Genomic DNA, 21,319 nt, shown 5'->3' with positions numbered 1-21,319 from the left:
AGCTGTGCCGTCTCCTGTGCTGTGGCTCAATTTCAAATAAAGTTTATGTCCTAAAGGCAATCTGTATGTTTTCTTCTGCGTGTTATATGCAGGTTCTCTTGCCCTCCTTTTTTTGGGTGATGCTTTACTCTCAGTTGTCCCACTGAAGTCAGTAAGAGCAGTAAAAGACTGAACTATTATTCGTTATCAGTATTTTGTGATCTCCACACACAAACCTTCAGGCTGCACTATGGGACCCTTTGTGCCCCAAGCACTGGAAATCTCCGGGAGGGGGGGACACCAGTATGGGCACTGCTGCAGTTTGGATCGAAGCCTTTGTTTATTTGGTCTGGACAGATGAGACTATAGAAGAGAACCAAGGCCTCAGCGAGCAAATCCCCTGTGAACAAGCTGCTTGCAAACCTCAGGGGTTTGTTTGAATCCAGCTCCTGGGCCTGCAGTTCACCTGGCAGCACAGACACAGCCGCTGAAAGCCGGAGGGGAAAAAGGGTTAAAGAGCCTTCCCTTTCACCTTACGCAAATATGCAAGAAATACATGCACAAGAACGGTATGTCGGGAGTGCTACTGGGAAGAGGGAGGGCCGTTTGTTTTTTGTCTGCCCCTAAAGTACAATCAATTTACATGATCTCTTGCTAAAAGGCTTGCTTTCCTTTCCTATACTTTTGTGGTTTATTATTAAGTTATGAATAGGGGAGAGGGAGAGATTTGTAATTGCTAATTCTTCCACTTTGTTGGAAAAGTGTATCTCTTGTTTTATTTACTCAGAAGTATGGTAGTAGTGTTTTCTAACAGATTAGAACGGTTTTGCTGACGCTTGTGCTTTGCTGTTTAATATTATTGCTGCTTTTTTCATGTACTTTATATATTTTATAATATTAATAGGCTATTTGGACATACAGTAAAAATAGGAAATTTCAGGCAATACAACCTGGAAGTGAAAGCAGTGGAAGACATGTAGATAATTTCAGAAGATTAAGAATATAGATAATAAAGCACTTGTAAATGCAGGAATTATTTTAGAAATGGTTTGAAATGGGCACTAGGTCCTTCACTAATTAACGCACACCTGTTCTAGCCTTGGTCACATCCTTGTGCATCTGTTCTGCATAGACTCTCCTACTAGGTCACTGCATCCAAAACTGTATAACTATTCAAGGCATCTATTTCTGTGTTAGTCTAAAGAATCAGCAATATTTAATGACATTAAACATCTTCGATTACAAAGCTCTCGCAGGGATGGGAAAAGTAAAACCAGAACTCCTTAGGCTCCAGAGGAAAGACTTCAGCAAGTGGTTAGTACGACACCTAGGAAGTAAATCAATGGATCAGAGGAGACACTGCAGTTTAACATTTCTGTAGTCTTTGTTGGACTAAGGCCTTGATCATTAATCACAGTTCAAAATGAAAGGTTTTTCACTTTGACGTAAAATGAGTTTTACAAGGAATGTGTTTTGCACACAATACAGACCTTCAAGATGCAATTTGAATGTAACTTATCATGAGAAAATCTCTATTTAATGTAATAGTAGACAGTAAGGATTTTGTGCTGTCTTTTCGATTTCTTAATTTTGTCAGACATGCAACTGATGTACAAGAACTGTTTGTTTTTGAAGAATAATATGTATCTATCCTAGGTAGCCTTCAAAGAGTGACGATTCACCCTTTCCTGCTAAAGTGACTGACAGAACTCTGAGGGGCTTTGGCAAAGTCGGCACTTCATTCTCAGGAGTTTGCAGTCCTGTAATCATTATTTTGGAAGTAATCCTTACTCTTTTCTATAATTACCTATATAATCCCCTTGTCAAAGACTCTGGCAAAAGTTGCAATGAAAAATTAAGCAGAAAATGCTTTTTAGTATATGTAGGCTCACGTGCAGGAAAGCCTTTAAGTATGTGCCTGATTTTATGTGGGTATACACGTGATGGTGTGATCTAAATCTCAAATATAGCTAGATTTCAGTGAGTATCCAGAACTCTGTGCCGTCTGGACAAGACACAGAGTTTAATGCTGAAGTGACTTTGGCAACTACAAATCCCAGGGAGCTTTGCCATGATCAGGTTTGTGCAGCTGGATTGGCATCCTGCGGGGACCAATGGCAGGCAGAGGATTCAAGAAAATTCATGTGTGTCAGCTGCCAGTGTTAAAAAGCACTGGAGAGAGCTCTAGACCTGAGTGGAAACTGCCCGTTTCCCTGGGCTCCTTCTAAACCCTGTGTGAGCTTTGTATTGATATTATTTTCTACACTCTCGGTGCCTCTGCTTGAAAAAGCTTGCTGGGCTAGTCCAGATGGATGCGATTCTGAACTGCAGAGCAGATGACTTGGAAGATTACTACAACTTGCTGGGATGCGATGAACTATCGACGGTAAGAGCCTTCCCCACCTCCCCTCCGGGTTAATAACATTCTGAATGTGCTTGTCTATCTGCAGGGGGGATTTGGAGCTGTTTATCTCCGCAGGCAGGACTATTTGAAATGGTGAACCTGCTCTCTTGCCACTTTTGTCTTTTAGTATCTCATTTCAAAAGCTCATCTTTCTGATCTGCATACTGATGTTACGATTCTAGAATAAGGGTTGTATTAAAAGTGTCTTATAAGAAAGGATTGTCTTATAGATACCACTGAAATAATGGTTTATTCATTAATTTAGTTCAATATGTGATATGGCTATGAATCAGGAGCTAACTGCATCAATTTGACAAAATCCAAATAATATTTGGAATACATTTTCCACTTTAAACTATTTTTAAAAACTGTTTATATGCAACTAATACAAAGAATGTCCATAGCTGTAGGTCACTGATAATGCTATTGAGTTTTATACATATTTTTTAAAAAACTGTATTCATTGGTTGGGGGGAAAAACAAAAGTGGTATTTCTTTTTCATTCACCATATTAATGATTTTTAAATGCTAATTTGAATGACATTCAAACACTGGTTTTACTAACTTGTTTTCCTGGGAGATACTTACTTTAGAATGAGATATAGCTAAGCAATTGTTGAACTATTTGTAGCTAAAACAAGTGCTCTTCTTCCTAAAAGTGTCCATATAACATTTTTCGCATAGTCTGAGTTAAGTGGTATGCTAATATTTTTAAATTTAGTTGCTGTATTAACTGGAATTGTGTTTTGATTTTGGAAAAGGAGTTTTGATTACTCTGCTGTAATGAAGGATGTATTCAGTGTGGATAAAAGCTGTATTTTGTTCAGTAAATTTAATCTGGTGTAATTTAATCTGTCCTAATAGTCAAATGCTGGGAAAACACCTCTGTCTTTCCTGTCACTGCAAGCATACTCGTAAGCATCTCCGATGCGTTACAGAAGGCAATTTAAAGCTTTTCCTGAGATAACTCCTAAAAATGTCATCCCAGCAGAGGGCAGTGATAAAGTTTCTATGTAGGCTTGTTTCGCAGATGCTATTTCTCATTTTCTACCTCACATTAATTCTTTAAGGGCTTAGCAATTAATAACTAGTTCAAGTATGTATGATAATAATTTTTCGGATTGCTTCAAAATGAAATTTAAAAGGTGCAATAAATGCTAATGGGTCCTGAAAAATAATCTCTCAAATAGTATTTGTTGAGAGAAGCAGCAGATGTTACTAGATTATTTTTGACACGGGAGTAGGAGCTGAGAGCACAAGTTGAGTGAGTACCGTGCTTGCCTTCCCTCAGGATGGGGCACGACCGCTTCCAACATTTAACAGAAATCTGAAGCATTAACAGGTATTTTGCAATCACATTACGTTGTATGTGCAGCCAAGTATTTGCAGCAGCAAAGGCTGCTTTAGGCATGTATGCTGCAGGACTTTCATCTAAGGTGCTGAATATTCTGGTCTTGAGCTGACCTGGTTAAATTTAAGCACAAGTAATTTTAATTTCTACAGATTTTCAACGTATTCAAGTAAAAACCCATATTCATTCTTGGCTTCTTGTAGAATTGAGCTCACGGACACCTAGTTAGTTCATCTTCAGACTTAAGAGGAAGAGGGGAGATTTAATCTACATCCTTCTTCCAAGAACAGTGTTATTCATATATAGTTGGTATTGATATAAATTTCATATATTTTGTATAAACCTTTTGTAAACTTTTCCTTCTACTGTGTTTTTTTTTTTAACTGAAGACTTCCATGCTACTGCTCTGCTACTGTACATATTTTAACTTTAAAATTCCACTTTATGTAACTAAGTTTTAGAGATGGTAGCTAGCTATATAGTAACCAGTTTCAACAAGTTCTTTGTACAATGTATATATTAAGTGTGTCACTGACTGGAAATATAGCACCTTCTATCTGTCCCTCTGGAAGAAGTAACTGAGAGGAGCAAAAAGTGTGGAGTTCTTAAAATACCACTGTAGACCACATTTTTCCCAGCATATGACAACAAAATTTGGCTAGCAACTTGAGTGAACTGTAAGTTTATTCTAAAAAAAAAAGGTCATGAGCCTTAATTTTGAAACAAATAATATAAATTGTATATGGCTATGAGGGTTTGAAATATGAGGAATTTAAATGAACAGCCTTTCTATCATGGGATAGAATGGTAGCTAATTGATATCTTAGGGCAAATTGTTGTCAAAGCTTAAGCTGTACTGGAAAGCTACAAAGAAATTTTGTCTTCTGAAAAATAATAAGAAGGGAGATACTTTGAAAAATCTGAAAATTTGAAAATATAAGCTGATGCCCACTCCAGTGGTTGCCTGCATTTTGTTAACTGTTAATACTTGTTTTTCCAGTGTTTGTAATACATTATGGTACTATAAACTGCCTGAGAACTTGTAATAAATTAACACATGCTAATATTATAATGTTGATTATAAATTTATTCTATTCCAATCCGACCTTTTGCACAGAAAATGAACTTGACAGGAAGACAGTGAACTGCTAGTTTTCTAGCTTTGTGGTATCCAAGATGGAAAAGTCATGTGGTACTGGCTCAATTTTCTATGATGAGGATATGGAGAAAGCCACCCAATGCCACAACTGATATTTGGCAATATAGTAGGTCTTTCCTCCCTGCAATGAGACTTTGTTAAAAGTTAGACTTGATTAAACAAAGCAAAGAGCAACTGAAGTGATGCATTTTACAAGGGAAGGAGTTTTGCACACATGATCTTTTTACATTTTTCTTAAAGCCAACTTGCCCATATTGGGTAACTGGGCTTCACAAAACCAAGAATGAGTGCATGGAAAATTAAATTAAATAAGCTGCGTCACTGACAGGTGGTTGTTGTTGCCCGTTTTGTTTGTACTAAAGCTTGTAGAAATGAATAGGAAAAAATCTTTCAGCATTCTTCGTTGTTCTTCCCAACCCCTCTCAAAAAGCAAATTTGAACATCTTTTCTGTGTGTATATATTTATTCATTTTAAATCTCAACATTCTGTTTAGGTTGAACAAATTCTGGCAGAGTTTAAGGTTAAAGCCCTTGAATGTCATCCTGACAAACATCCTGGAAACCCCAAAGCAGGTATATACTCTCCCCTGTTTAAAAACAATCTATTTTTTTTCCTGTGTTAATGTGACTAAGGTATTAAATTCAGCCTTAAAACTTTATTATGTATTCCTTTCACCCAATTTCTTTTAATTGTCATGTGAATTGAACACATTGTCTTTAATTAGCAAGCTTTGATATTATTTTCTAATGCTTGTATACTCCTAGGTGGTAGAGCAGGAAGATACTTTTTTTTTTCCCATAGGACTTTTTTTTTTTTTCCCCATGGTAGAACATCTTTTAATCCAGAATTACTTATGGGGTGTATCCCTTTCTAGACCTACGAAGCTGGCCCGTTTCCATGCTCAGTGGCATTCGAGTGCCATACTTGCGTCAACTAGTTAATTTGCTTCCATGAAGAAGCCCATCAGGAACACATTAAATGTACTTTAGTTTCTTTTAATGTAATTTGCTGACTGGAAATAAAGAGAAGCCAGCACCACATGAGTAGCCATCTGTTTGCAGAGCAGCAGTTAACATTTCCCTTTATGAGAGTGTGCAGTTCATCATACCTGTGATGGCCAAGCAGCACCTGAGCTATTTGGAGACAATCTTACCCAGTCATAACCACATGATAGCTCTAGTCAGTGCTCACTGACCTCTGAATAGTTTATACTCTTATAATAAAGGTTGTTCTGATCATAATTATGGTCCCCACCAAAAATTTCTTGTAGAAGAATTAAAAATGCTTCTCGTTTTGATTAATACACAAAACTTTTCCTTTGAATTCGTCCTTTTAATTTAACTATAAACTGAACACCGTAATGTACCTACTTGTGTGAGTTTGAGTTCAGCAGAGATGAGATGAGACTCGCACTCCCCTTCTCGAGCAGAGCTCTCAGCAAGGCTTGGCCTTCCATACGGGTGTGCCGTCCTAGCCTAGTATCAGAGAGTTGACAAGGCAGGGCTTAAAAGGTGAAATAAGTGGGATTTTTTCACTTCGAGATTCCCTGATAAGGAAACCCCTCAGATTTGGTGTTTGAGAGATGATCTACCACCTATTAACAATAACCTGATCACTAATACTTAATTTATTCTAAATGATAGCACAAGTACCAATGAAACCCATGGCATCAACTTTCTCTGCAGGAAATTCTGCCTATTGCAGCAGGGAAACCAGGAGGCTATTCCCATGCATGGTCCTGTCTGCACCCCCTATGGACCTCCCCAAATTAACTGAAACAAAGTAAAACAAAAGAAGAGGCCAAGTGCCAAATGTTGGAGCAGCTTTGTTTGTCAAGAAATACTTTATGCTCCATTTACCTGAGCATGCTGTATTTACTTCAAATGCCTTTTTATAGTACTGGTGAAAGTTTATGTTTTTATTTCATCAGTTTAAAGCTCAATAAAGAGTAATTAAAGTAGACTTTTTATTTGTTGAAAACTAGTGATGCTAGAAAAAGGAAATCTAATGGAACTGCCCCCTCAACCTGTTGTCTGTTGTTTGATTTATGGTTATCAATTTTGATTAGTCTTTGAGCTTAGTGTATTTCAAAAGAAACCTCTCTAATTTGTAAACTGAGATAAATGAATAATAATAGATCACTGTAACACAGGTGACTCATAGATAAAATCTAAATCTTTATAACCCATCTACAAACAGTAACGTGCAGTTGCAACCTTAGTAACCATTTAATGAAAAATTTCCCTGTAGGGAAAAATAAGAGCTCTCATTCATGCAGTCTGGTATTCAAGATGACATATGAACATATATAGAAAACATACCTAATAAAATACACAAGTTAGTTAATTTGAACTAGATTTAGATTCTTCTTCTTGCTTGACAATTTTTGCTTGTAATTTTTTTTCTCCACTCATGTTTTCTTGGTGTTGTGCTTTGCTCTGACTTCCTTGCTGCAATGGATAAGTGTGTTTCTTCTAAGCATTATGACTTTAGTTTAATTTCCCTTTTTAAGGTTTTCTATAGGGGATGGCTTCTGCCTTTTGCCTGCTATATTCTAAGTTTCTCTGAACTTAAATTTAGGAGATTTTTAAGCCAGTAGACGAAGCTTTTTCATCCTCATTTGAGAAGGATGTCAGTCGTCCACCAAAGGTGCTATGATCTGAAAGCCAGCTACAACTTTGCAAAGCTGCATACAGAGCAACCACGTACCTTTGTCACTCAGCTCTCCGTCTGTCTCCTCTACTCTGCTCTAAGCCATTGCTGCCAGCTCCCCTTTCACATCTGAATTAATTTATTTGAAAGCGAATAGTGGCTTTAGTATCTTTTTGGTTTGTCTTCTAGTGGAGGATTTCCAGAAGCTGCAGCAAGCTAAGGAGATTCTTACCAATGAAGAGAGTCGAGCGCGTTATGATTACTGGCGACGGAGCAAAATTACCATTCCGTTCCAGCAGTGGGAGGCCCTGAGCAGTTCTGTGAAGACGGTTGGTGGCATCTAAGTTTGGGCCTTCAGGAGGTGGGGGGGTAGGGCTGGCCCAGAGAAAATGTTGCAGTGAGTGAGGGGATGAGTCACAACACTTGTGCTGCAGTGGTGGGTTTAGGGGATAGGAATGGTGCAGTGATTCCTGCTTTAAGGAAGTTAAAGAAATTTGATGATTCTATTCCATGATTCTATGGAGAAATTCGGGGAAAATGGGAAGGCTATAGAAGCCCATTAACAGAAGGGGTTTAGGGTAGTAGTTTTAGAGTGAATTTATCAAGTTGCTGCTTTTTTGTGTATCATGTGAAGTTTAACTTAAGGGCTGTTTTCAAATGCTTCAGCACACTGCATTTGTAGGAACCTTTTATTTATGTTCAAAGCTAGGACCTTTGTATAATATATTCTCCTTTGGGTATGTTGTTTTCATGCTATCTGATTAAATAAAGAGCTTACTGAAAAATCTAGAAGGTAGGTTCCTTGGAACCCTAGGCTTCACACAGGTCTTTGGAGGGGCCCTGCTAGGCTAGTGGGGTGATTTGACAGCAACAGATGTTCTGAGGATTGTATTCCCTCCTGATTTTGCTAGCGAGGTAATTTGGTTGCGTGTTCCTAGTAGATCCTCATTCCATGATGTTTGATTTTTTTTTTTCCTGCCTTACTAGGGTGAATGATAGTTACAAGTTTACATGGTCAGATTTTAAGGCAGGTGAAAAAATGTTTTCCTTGTCGATTCTGCCTGCCTCACTTCTGCTTATGACAGAAGTTTGAAAGCCTCTTCAACTAAAGCATTATGCCTGATCTTGAGTGTTCGCTGGAGGCATCCCATCAGGCTTAGATCAGTTCCAAACAGAAGTCATTCCACAGGCTTTAATAGTAAAGCTTTGCAAATTGTTTTGTTTTCAAAGGACACCTTGAAGTCAAAGATAGGTTTCAAAATTGATATTTTCTAAGTCACTCAAGCCCTCTTAAAAAAGCGTCAGAAGTCATGACAGAAAAAAATGGACAAAAGACCCTTATAATTATTTGATGCATTTGTACATTTTGTTCTTCATCCCCACCTGAAATAAACTATCCTCTCAAATCCTGTTTGCAATATGAAACCATGCTTTCCCCCATCCTATTGACCTGCAAGCTTCACTCTAGTATGTGCTTTGTTTGACCATTTATTACAACAATATAAGAAAGGAGAAGTTCATTAAAAATCTTTTAAAGTGTAGGAATTAGATCTTTGTTATTTTTGCATTTCTTTAGTCAATGCACTGGGCTGTCCAAAGTAAGAAGGACCAAATGCTGGAAGCTCCTGACTTGAATAATAGCAACAACATAACTAATGAGATTTGGACCCAACATACTGAAAACAATGAAGACAGATTGTCAGATGGGAACAGGGAGCAAGAAGATGTTGCAATTTCTGATGTGAAACCACAGTCTTCAAAGAATCCAGACTCCCCAAGTAAGTGAAACCAGCAGTTACAGAAAATTGCAGTATCCAGGCATTGGCCTGAAACGGAGGCTTTTAGTCATGAGAAATTCTTCTTCAGAATAATATGTTTAACTGGCAGCTTTTTAAATGTGGTTTTGGGTTGGGGTTTTGTTTGGGGTTTTATGTTGTTCATTATTTTATTATTAGTTTAATTTTGAAGCTTTCAGACCTTTCTTCCTCCCTACCCCATGTTTGCTCGCGTCTTTGTGAGTAAAAACAAAAACTGGAGAAGAAGAAAAAACAATTCTTCTAAAACCAAAACAGTTCAGTTTTGGTGCTACATCAAGCATTTTTTTGAAAAGGGCAATTATTTTCAGTGATTTAAAAAAAAAAACCTTAAAAAAATTTAAAACATTTAGCTATTTTATACATATGTATATATTTATCCAGCATTCAGTGGTTATGCAGAGTTTGCATCTGATGAGTTAATGAGGACTAAAAATTGAGACTTGAAGGCTTCTTTTGAATTTGAACAGGTCTTTTAAAAAATAGTGCATGCACCAGAAAAAACGCCTATTTCAAAAGCTGTCATCTGGCCAGTTAGTATCTCCTGTCTGAATCAAAGTTTATTTACCGCAATGACATCCTCCATTCTGCTCGATCCTTCAGGAGTTTCATAATCTTAGGCTTACGTTATCAGAGACCTATTATTAAACAAAGTTCTGACATTTCTTCCCAGTTTGATCAAACAGGAAATTAAGTTGAACTGTGAGGGTAGCAAAATCTAACTTAATCCCAAACATTTGTTGAATGCAGAAAATAGATAAGAAAATTATTCAAACAAATGTATGTGAGGCATAACTGAAAATTTCATATTAAAAAATTATGCTCTATAACAGTATACTATTTACTATTTTTTGGTAATTAAATTATCACTGTATCCTTCGTAAAACAGTAAAATTTCAAGATAAAGAAAACATCATCTTGTTCCTTGTAATGGTGAGCTTTCTTTGCAGGCATCTTCCTATAATTTTTTAAAGTTTTAATTTGATTTGCATAGATTTGAATAGGAAAAATATGAAGCCCATCAAATACCTACTTAATTTATCCAGTGGGCATATATTTATATTAATAAATATTAATATTAGAATATATATATTTGTCAGGGCCTGTATGCACTTCAGTGTTCATACTTGATGTCAGGATGTTGATAATGCTTTTGTTTTGGTCCAGGACAATTTATTATATTGGATTCTGCTTTTAGGCTGGAATATTTTCAGTTCCTGTCTGCTGGTCTGTCAAAAAGCAACTCCACCTAGCTATTTCAGCCTGAATAAAAGATTTCAACACTAAGTCTGGTAATAGGTTTCAGCTTCCTGATGTAGGAAGATCACATTTTATTGTGTGTTAACAGCCCATAGATGACAAAAACACAGTGCAGGGCCTGAAAAACTCTTTTACTCCCTTGTGTGTGGAAAGGGCCATTTGCACCTTGCCTCCACACTGCTGCCTTTCCTGTACTTGGAGATTTATCATGTCACGCTCTATCTCCTCTTCTTTAGATTAAGCAAATGCAGTTTGTTCAGTTTTTCTTTCTAAGCCCTATTTTCTGGACTGCCGTCATTCTTACTGTTCTCCTTTGGACTCTTCCCAGCTGATACAGATCTTGAAGTTCAGTGTTTGTTCTTGTTCAAACAGTGCCAAGAATCCAGAGGTTGTCCCTGCTAGTCAAGAGCACTGGAAGTGCACTGCATACTTATTTGGGAGAAGATTAACAAGTATTAGTTCAGATGACTTAGTTTTATACATGTTTATAGTAATGTACTTGCCTTTCTCTTTTTTTCTCAGGATTTTCAGAGGCAAGTTACTGGCACTTGCGGTTCCGCTGGTCAGGGGATGCTCCGTCAGAGCTTCTGAGGAAATTCAGAAACTATGAGATCTAAAATGCAAAATATGCAAGAGCATGAGATCATCTATTCAACAATTCAGTATTTTTTTTGTCAGCAGTTAAGTTATTTGTATTTTGTATTCATTCATTATGGTGTGAAAGTTGTTTGAATAAATGTCTTAATACTGATTTGTTAACACACGTGCTATGAGCATTACAGATGGAGGTCTTTTTGTTTAATAAGCAAACTTCAATAACCAAAGCCCTTTTCAGTATTAACATAAAGTGATTCTGTGAAATTATCTAACATCATATATTGTTTCTTGTATTCTGAAATACTGTGTAGTGAATAATGTTTTTTCTCAATACTGTGTTGTTACAAAGAATGTACTCTCGGTAGAACCAAAAGTCAATGTTGGACTCCACGTCATCCTATTCAGTGACGATCTTCCAAAAGCTATATGACAATGAACTTTAAACAAAACTGTGTTTATTTCTCAACTAGGTACTCTGGTTCACTTCTCTGTTGCATTGTACTTAATGTAGTGATTTATAATGTACATGCACAATACTATTACAAACTTAACTTCTAAGAGAATTGTAATCTTATGATATAGATGAAATAAGAACCTTGTTATTATTCAGGAAGGTTGCCATGATAGATGAAGCACTCTTAAAAATCACTTGTTTTCTATCTTAGCAAGTACACTTTTTGCACTAGCTCTTTATTTTGGAAGGCAGTTGCAGAACTTCACTTCTCCAGTTAACAACTTTCTTCTTAAGATTTATTGGTGGACAACCGATACTTATATATGTACCAGCACTGTCCTGTGGCTTAACAGTAATTGCCTTCCCTGCTCTCTGGCCTGGTAGACAGGGTCTTACCAAGGTTTTGTATGGTGAGGAGTGAAGAATCAGGCCAGAGAGCATTAATGTGTACAAAATCTCACATGAAAGGTTTTTGATATCTTGGGCAACTTTCCCAGTTCTACATTGTGTTTATTTATTTGTATTTGCTTTCTTCTTTGTAAACCTGACTAATGAGTCAGGTATTGACACTGTGGTTTTGTGCAGGCAATTCCATTAGCAACAAATAAAAGTGCATGCATACAGAAAGGGCTTGTTTTCTTTTTTTAAATTGAAATCCTTTACCCACCACAGACATCCCTTCTGAATTTCTTGTTACTTGTCCCCTCAGTGGGTAAAAGCTCAAGAGAGTCCAGTTATGAATCCATGGAAAGTCTAATCTGAAAACTACAGTCTTCTCCCAACGTGGAAACAGTAGTGTGATGTCTGTCTTTCCCTGGAGTGACATTTCCCTCTACTGTGCAGAGGTGTGATGTGCTGACTGACCTACTGTGTGTCTCCTGTTTGGAGCCTACTTGATAACACACCGTAACACAAGTGCCTGCCAATGGACCCTGATATCTGTATTTATTAACCTTAGTATTTATTCTGGTGCCAGTTTTCCTCACAGGGGCTGAGACCAGTGTTAACACTGGTTGTGTTTCTACCAGTTTATAAAAGCTCAAAGTACTGGTGTTCTGATACAGCTACGCTGAGCCTAGATTTGATGGCATCAGTAGCTATTTTTACAGCACATCATCCTGATTATCAAAAAGTCTTTTTTTTTCTTTTTTTTTTTTTTTTTAAATTCTAGATGCTTTCCCCTTGCATATTTTTCAGCTGAAAACATTAAAGAGATGAGATTAACAATTCTCTGTAATATCTGCTGAATGTAATCAGAGATTTTCTTCTAGTGCATAAACTGCTTTCCTTTATGTAAAGGTATTTGCCCAAGAAAGACTTTCAATCTATTTTATAGGGAGAGACTGTAAAGAATGTCAAACTGTAAAGAATGTCAAACAATGAAGAAAATCTAGTTCACACATGGGATACAAAGCAATAGGGTTCAATTTTTCTCTCTTTAACAAAAAGATAGAAATACAACCAGCTGGAGTGCTGTGAATGAGACGGCAGCTCAGGTTCTCTTCTCCCCATTTCACTTGCTCGTAAAGGTAAAAGGGGGTAGTTGGATGGATGATTTAGCACTTAACCAGCGGGTTTCCCTTGAGAAGCGAGTGTACAATAGACCTTTGAACAGCAAGCTCATGTTTTGTGTCATTAAAACCCATTATTACACGGTTTGCTTTGGCAAGCAAACCATGCTTGTTTTAGATATTTGTTCCAGATGAATAATTGCAGATATTTGGAAGACTCTTAGCCCAGCAAGAGCAGATGGCAAAATCTGCATTTTGCAATGTACCTGCTAGAGATCAGTACTCTAATTTGTAGTTGCCCTAGTTAAGGGGGCAGATTATCTGGTGCTCTAGTACACAATACAATTTTTTTTTTCTTTTTTCTATTTATGTATATATTTAACTTGAAATGGTCCATTTTTCTGTATTTCTCAAATAGAGTTGAATGAACCAATTCCTAGCAGCGCCAGCCCGGAGGTACTGGAAAGCAAGAGGAAGCTGTGCAGCCTGTTTTGCTTTTGGGACAACATTGGTGAAACCTGACCTGTAAGAACAGTTAACTGGAATAAGTGGGTAGCGTAGTTAGGAAGAAATAAGCACCTGAAAAATTACTCAGCATTAGATCATTCAGAGTCCACTGCACCAAGCATAAACTGCCTCTTTTTTATTTTATATATAGTATTTTTAGGTTTTTTGCTGGTAGCATGAAAAGAGCTAGCAAAAGTCCTTCATGACATTACCTACAACAATGTAGTGCCTTGACCTCCGCACTAGTAAGCACATAACATACTTAACATGCTTAAACATGAATTGGAGCAGGGGTTGTAAGGTGCATCTCTCAAGCTCTGTGAAGATGTGATTAAGAGGCAATAGAGTCATGTATACAAGTTTTTTCAGTGGCCAACAGAGAACTTAACTCTCTTTGCAAAGTGGAAACAGCTGTTGTGGGAGTGGGAACAATGGCAACAGCCCCAGACAATATATATTAGAATTAGGGTCTGTGGATCTTTTTGGGGGAGGAGGCAGCTACCTACCAGGGATGGTAAGGTCCCATTTTTTCTTCTTTAGGGCTTTCTGTGAGTTATTTAAGGTTCCTGGGTACATGAGGGGGTCTGATCAGGTGTGTGCTTGTGCTATACAGTAACTGAGCATTACATTGCTTGAGTGTTTGCTACCTATAGCTCTCAATAACTTAACTTAGCTTGGTATGAAAATAAAAGAGACCTGTGAAGTGAGCCTAGATCCTCCAGTGTCTAGTCAAAGGTATTGGTTTAACTTGGCCATTACTGGACTGCTGAGGGCTGATGAGATTTCAGCTGTAAGTTATGAGATAGCAGGTGGAGATGCAGGTGGATGATGATGATGATAATAAAATACAGAGAATAGGGCATGTTGTTTAATACTGTGTTTCTAGGTCTCTGAAACTGTATCAACCAGTTCTGTAATATCAGAAATCAAGCAACTATTTAGCCAGCTGTTTACAATGAAACTGAATGGGTCTGGGGAGGTTCTTGAATTATGCAACATTAATATACCTTTAATTACTGCTGTTATGCCTGTTTTTGTGCAAATTATGAATATATGAGAATGTTCTAGTTATTCACAAATTTTTATTTTTCCGGTATTTGCCAAGTTGTTTTGCCAACATTTCCCAAGGGGTAACGTGAAAGTTTAAGTTTTGATGATGAATACAGATAGTACATGACTTAAAATCTCAGGCTGAGTAATGCTGAATGACAGGCAAGGTTATTTCCTGGATGCTTATTCTCCTCTTTGGGTGAGCAAGGAGAAAAAAAAAAAAGGCAGTTTATATGTTTTATAATAGAAGCGAGTACCCTGATGATTACAACAGATACTGGGTAGCTTTAATTTCCTGAACACAAACATTGCTATCTTAACTTTCATAACCTGAAATGAGAGACCAGGCTGCTGGAAAGGTAAGCAGTGAAGATGTTGTAAAACTGATGAAATGATATAGCAAAAAGTAAAGCAACTCAGTCGTAAGCCTCTGTCAGTGTCAGATGGGGTAATATTTATCAGTTCGCTTATGCTGGGTATTTTTATTGCAGCCCCGTGTATGTGCTCAGCCTGCTGTTCTAAGAGTTGCCCATCCTCCTGCCGATGGTAGGCAGCACGATGTTTGTTCTTTTACCTTTGCTGTATCAGTCTCTTCTCCCTTCTGTGTTAATGAAGATGAGACTCTGTTTGTCCCAGCTTTGAAAGGCTTGTGGCTGAGTCATTACAGTGCTGCACGATATAGACTGGGAACTTCTACCAGTTTTAGGGCTCAGATGGATATCATAACCTGTCACAGGTGATGGATGCTGGAGAAAATTTATGTTCTTTCATCTCTCATCTGTTTTCACAGTGGTTTGCTCTTACTCTCTTCTGGTGGGGCAGTACAGGATGTGTTATTTCCAGAAAATGAGATTTGCTGCCCATGTTCAGAAGGTTTCCAGTCTTGATGTGTGATATGCTTTGGACAAAATGATTTGCTTGCTGCTTTGTCAAAACTGCTTCTCCAAAAATATTGAAGAACTCTTGGCACCCAAGGCAGACAGCTTTTCTGAGGTGATGCGGTTTGAGTCTTGTGCATCAGAAACTACATTTACTTCATCAGGACTGTCAGAGCTGGTCCTTTCCCAGCAGTTAATTTCCATGGAGCTCCCAAATGTACGCTGGGTGGAGGACTGTCAGCTCCTCCTGTTTCTCATAAACAACTGTGTGAACAGTATCTATGGGATGGGGAGTGAGCAGAGAGGTCCAGAGCAGTGAGAGACTATTCCAGCTGGTGGGGCCTGGCTGCCTTTGGTGCCTCCTGCTACTTGCAGTCCTCACTTCCACACGATCTGAGCATTGCTGCAGGATTAGGCTGCTTGCTTCAGTGTAGATAGATGATGATAAAAAGGAGCCCGGACAAATTAAGCATCTCTTTGCTTAGCTGGCTGGAGGCACCTTGATCCCTGAAGGTGCGTGCTGTGGGCCTGAGCCAGCTGTGGGGAGGAAAATCGCACCAAGTGGCAGAGATACGGAGCAGTGCCATGCTGAGCCCAGCTGTGCCTCCGGGGTCTGGACTCTGTCTCACTCCCAGAGCTCAGGTTTAAAAAGGGAAGCAGTTCAGAACAGCAGCACTTTAACTCTTTGCTACAAAATGGAGGTGAAAAGTGATAGGAGTCAAGAGGAGAGCACTCAACCTGGAATGCTGGTGCTGCTGAGGGATGTATAGCTTTAGCAGGCTGTTTGGCAGTCCTTACTTACCGTCTTCTGTAATTACCAAAAAAAAAAAGTACACCCCCCTGCAATTAAAACCATATGGTTCTTTCCCTTCAGTGCCCTGATGGGAACATTTTCATAAATCTTGCTGAAGAGTGAGGCTGGGAAATAACTTGGGTGTTCGCTGCTGCTCTTCTTATTTTCCAACTGTAAATTTTAGGAAAAACAATTTTCAAGGAGAAAAGGCTCACTGAATTTAAATACTTCCTTAAGAGATTTCTGTTGCTTTTCTCACAGACTGGCCTCTTATTTTTCAATACAAAATTTAATGTAACCACAGCTTTTGGTGTGGGCCTTTTGATGTTTCCATTCCCAGCAAGGTCTCAGGGAAAAGGACATCTCAAAATACCAAACCTCCCAATAAATATTTATTGGTTTGGTGCTTTTGACTTCAGATCTATTAAAGCAATGAAACATGTCTTAACACTTAAAGTGTTCAGTAAAAGGACTTGGCAACTTCTTCAGTGATGCAGTGGAAAAGAAGGACTTGCCCTCTGCGTTTAGTATTTTGACACTTTTTTCGTACTTTTTATTAATTTGGAATGCTACCCAAAACTGCATTACACAAAATAGTTTCATCTGTTCCAGATTACAGGGGTGTGCGGGATCTTTGAGTTGTGAAAGAACAGAAAAGTTTAAATTTCTGACTGATTAAACAAAATCAAGCCTTATATGTGGAAAGATGTTGTGTTTTTAAAAAATCGTTACCCGAAATGGGCACACTCACTAAAAATTTTGGTATTTTGCAGAGTGACTAACATGTTGTACTGCTCTAAGCACAAAATTTGAAGCTGCTGTTAGGATGCGAATATGCTAAGGTGAAAGTAGCGGATGTACTATGTACTGTACCTTAGCAAAGGACCCTTAAGCTGGTATTCTTGGCTTTAAAAACTGCCTCTTCTGCACCATCTGAGATAAGTTGTCTGATTCTAGTATCCCTTGGCATGTGCCTTCACATGTGAGGACTTAAGGGAAATGCATAATGTTATGGTCACGTATTACACAGTACCATTGTCAGTTATTCACCAGCTTAAGATTCCCTCTTTGTGGAGGGAATGTGCCACAATGTGCATGTGCCGCAACAGAATTGAACACCCAAACCTGAAATCCTTGGAAGCCTTGTTAGGAAACACTTTGAAATGTTCATTTTACAGCCAGCTTAAACAATTGTTTCTTTGCACCCTCTTTCTTTTATTTTGTTCTAATCGGAGACATTTCAATGTTTCCTCTTTTCCCCCCACTTCCATCTTCTGATTAAATTAAGTTGCGCTAACAAAATGATGCTAGAAAGAATGGGTTTGCATGTGCGTTTGTGTTGGGGTTTTGCCTTGTCTTTAAGAGAGATAGGAGTAAAAAGTAGTTGTTCCTACTCTAGCCTATTTTGGCCTCACTGGAAACGGCCTTTTTCTTATTTCCAGTGTTCTGTTACCTGACTTTGGAAATTTTTCAGCTCTTCACTAATGTTGGGGTCACAGATGGGGAAGACTGATACATCTGAGTGGCAAAAGGTGAGTTTAAGCCAGTCAGAAAGAGGGGATGTGCATGTATGTAGGGGAAAGTGTTTATTGTTATGTTTTTCCTGGCTATTAGTTGCATAATAGCTTGTGGTGGTGGTATTATTATTATTATGCTTGCTTGTTTGTTTGTTTTTCCCCCTCATTGCCAGATTGTGTGTAATTAGACCAGCTTACTTCATGAAAGGTTGTTTGTAGCAAACACATTCATTAGAGTAGCTTGCTGCTGACAAGATTTTATTTATTTTCTATCAGCTGTGGGATATGGAGGCAGGACAATAGCCCTTTGGGCAAATTAGGACACTGTGTGTCATGCACTGGATTAATCCTCAGTTTTGCACTTTGACAGTGCCTAACCTGTCTAAAGGGGACCTAGAAGGTGAGCTGGGGAAGGAACACTGATCCCAGTGTGACCTTTTCCCACTCCCTCCAAGTGCTGTTTATCACAAGCGTTTTGGATGCAATGCTGGAAACTTGCCCTGGGACCTATTGCTGCTTTGCTACTATTATTTCTTGACAGAAGCAGAGGGGGAGTGTATATGCATGGCCAAATGAATTGCAATACGATAAATACTACATAATCCCTCTCGTTGCCGCAGAGGCACGCTTACTACCGAGACAATACCTAAGGCGTAAAACCTGAATATTACACAAAGAAGCAGGAAAAAAGGAAAACGTAACCCCAACGGGCCGCAGCGAGCAGGGTTCGAACCTGCGCGGGGAGACCCCATTGGATTTCAAGTCCAACGCCTTAACCACTCGGCCATCGCTGCTGCTGACAAACGTCCTGCCGGGCGACGATCCTTAGCGAGCGTCCCAGCGGCGGAAGTTCCCGCCCCCGCGCTGCGAGGGGCCAATGGGCGCCGCCCCGCTGCAATGGCGGCCCCGCCGCAGCCCGGGCTGCGCCACACGCAGCACCGCCCTGCGCACACTGGCGGGGTCGGACATTTTTTTCCTGTTTTTACTAATTCTGTTCTCTCGGCTGTTACAAAAGTTCTCTGTCATATGGCTTTTCTATGTGATTTCATTCACCGTAGGTATTTTTTACCATAGCAATAGCTAGGTCAGCAGTAGTATAACAGAAATTAAATCCAACTTGACTTTCTAGGTATGCTGCTACGGATAGAAGTAATCGCTGTCCTTTTCACCTTTTTGCAGGGTATGTTTGTGCTAGGAATTTTACCCTATTTCCCCTCCTGCTTTTCTAGATACCTTGTTCTGTTACTATCGTTGAAGAACCATGCAAAAAAAATCCATTATATTACTGGGAGTCATACATTAAAATATTATTAGGGTCTAAATCAAAACGGGCATGGTTTTGGCATACAGAAAAAGTTACTGCACTTAATCGTACTGAAGTAATACTCAGTGCTAAGTAGTACTTACACAGTGGTTTCTGAGAACTCTAGACAACTTTTTCCTGTACTTTATTGAAGGAGGGTCTTTTTAAATACTCCTTTTCTTGACTGAAATGTTAAACATAATTCTGTAGTTAAGAATTTTTGATAGCTTTTTTTTATTAGGATAATTCTTTTGTAAGATGAGAAAATATGGCAATTGTTACTTCAGAGATTTGGAGCTGTGTAAAGAAAATGTTCAGGAGAAAATGAGGCATTGGTATGTTTGTTACTATTTTACATGGGTTTGATAGCAAGAAAAATCAATGTGAATGGTATCATTAATGTCTGTACTATGCAAATATTCACATCACACTGTCTGACCCTTGTTCTAATAGCTGCCCCAAACTGTAATAGTACAATTCCTGTGTCTTGAGAATGAAGTTAATTGGCACCAATACTAAATTATGGAACCATGTTTTGGAGTTTCTATTTGATCTCCTCTTCAAGACATGTGTTTCAAATCTACTGAAAATTATGCTGGAAAGACAATTATGTTCTGCGGCCATGCAAAATGCAGAAAACCCAAACAAGACACAGCAAAAAAAAATTATAGTGTGGTCTCAGTAACAAAAGAACTTATTTACTTGGAAGAAAGAGAGGAGTGGTTATAGACACTGACTGAGTGCAGAGCTCAGACTATACTCAGCCTTTTATTTCAGTGGAAATGCCCCCACTACCTATTAGCAAATCCAAGCTGCTGCTTTAAAGCAAACTGATTTGATGCCACAACCAAGGTTACCAGTCTGGGCTCATGAATGGTAAGACTGTCCTTTGTACTGGATACTTGAACACAGACTGCTTACAAATGGTCCACCTGGAAACCCACACACAGCTGTGTGGGAATAGCCAATGCATTTCTAAGATCACTGAGGGTTTAGATGTGGAGCTGGAGGGAGCGCTGGAGTTGGGTTGTTGTCCATCAGGCCCTCCTCGAAGGTGAAACCCTACAGCCCAACCATGCCAGGCCCAGGGGCTTTTGCCAGGTTGCAACGAACACAGACTTGTGAAGAGACAGCTAAAGCATACATGCAGTATCCTGAGCTATTGAAACCTGGAAAGAGACTCAGTGTTCCCTTTGCCTCAAAATTTGTAATGTCTAACTTTTCGATTTTTAATTTAGGAGCCTTTATTTCCTAGCAGGACTAAGCAGCAACTTATTTTTTCTTTAAATGACATTTGCCCTTATTTTGTGTTCACATGAATCTAGGACTTGAGTTAAATCTGAAGTTTCAGTAAAACATAACTCATGAGAGTTGGCTGACGGCTGTAAATGACACGCACTGTTATATTTAACCAACTACATTCAGTTTAATCTTGAACTCTATTCAGAGAAAATCGTCAACTTGAGCAATGCTAGAGTGACCTCCAGCGTTCTTTGTGCAAGCTGCAAGTAAAAGAGAAGATAGGCTGTGTTGCCCGTACCACATACAGAACAGGCACGTTTAAGCACGTTGAAGCTGAGCAGCGATTTAAAAGGGATTAGGGAAGAATGGTATCATTTGCAGTGTGTTATTTGAATTCTAGCACTTTACCATGAAGCTGTTATGTTCTCAAGACAGGAGGAGATCTTGCTACAACACAAATCACTAAAAATATTCTAAAGAAAGCTTCAACAAAACCAGGATTTCAGTGTTAAGTCCTAGATACCGATAGGGAAACTCAACAATATCTAAAAAAGTGATTAAAAGCTCAAGATACAAGCCTGAAATAAAATTGAAAAAAATTCCTAATATGTAATAAGGTCTCTTGCCAAGTGCTAGAGAGCCTCTGCATATACAGGTGTTTAATAAAGCATGCTACGTACTGAACATAATGTTCTTTTGAAGACCTTGAAGTCAAGATATTTGGCTGCATTTAAGAGGTTGAGGTAATGTAAGGGGAGAGAGGTCAAAAGAAAACTGGTCTCAGGCAGTTTGAGTAGGGTTGAGCTTCCTCAGCATTCAAGTGAGCACTTGACCCTGAGATGCCTCA

The 21,319-nt window shown here is 38.6% G+C and overlaps 1 protein-coding gene and 1 non-coding gene across 2 annotated transcripts; one reads left to right on the top strand and one right to left on the bottom strand.

Moving 5' to 3' along the window:
* Positions 1–2,128: 2,128 nt before the first annotated feature.
* DNAJC12 (DnaJ heat shock protein family (Hsp40) member C12) lies at positions 2,129–12,268 on the top strand. The gene is made up of 5 exons (XM_065639269.1): positions 2,129–2,365; positions 5,388–5,466; positions 7,736–7,875; positions 9,123–9,324; positions 11,143–12,268. The coding sequence occupies exons 1-5, from the start codon at positions 2,288–2,290 to the stop codon at positions 11,235–11,237; spliced, it is 594 nt and encodes a 197-aa protein (XP_065495341.1). The 5' UTR covers positions 2,129–2,287; the 3' UTR covers positions 11,238–12,268.
* A 6,371-nt stretch (positions 12,269–18,639) lies between these two features.
* TRNAS-UGA (transfer RNA serine (anticodon UGA)) lies at positions 18,640–18,721 on the bottom strand. The gene has a single exon. It is a non-coding gene; the product is annotated as a tRNA-Ser (tRNA).
* Between the last annotated feature and the right edge of the window lie 2,598 nt (positions 18,722–21,319).

Source organism: Caloenas nicobarica, chromosome 7 (assembly GCF_036013445.1).
Source record: "Caloenas nicobarica isolate bCalNic1 chromosome 7, bCalNic1.hap1, whole genome shotgun sequence".
NCBI lineage: Eukaryota > Metazoa > Chordata > Aves > Columbiformes > Columbidae > Caloenas > Caloenas nicobarica.
Note: the sequence above shows the minus strand (reverse complement) of the source record. Positions and strands in the feature narration are given on the sequence as shown.

Bases quoted from the DNA above. Each gene is read 5' to 3' on its own strand.
- DNAJC12 (XM_065639269.1), top strand. From the start codon at position 2,288: ATGGATGCGATTCTGAACTGCAGAGCAGATGACTTGGAAGATTACTAC. The intron at 5,467-7,735 runs GTATATACTCTC...TTTGTCTTCTAG, and splicing joins TCCTGGAAACCCCAAAGCAG to TGGAGGATTTCCAGAAGCTG. The intron at 9,325-11,142 runs GTAAGTGAAACC...TTTTTTTCTCAG, and splicing joins AAAGAATCCAGACTCCCCAA to GATTTTCAGAGGCAAGTTAC.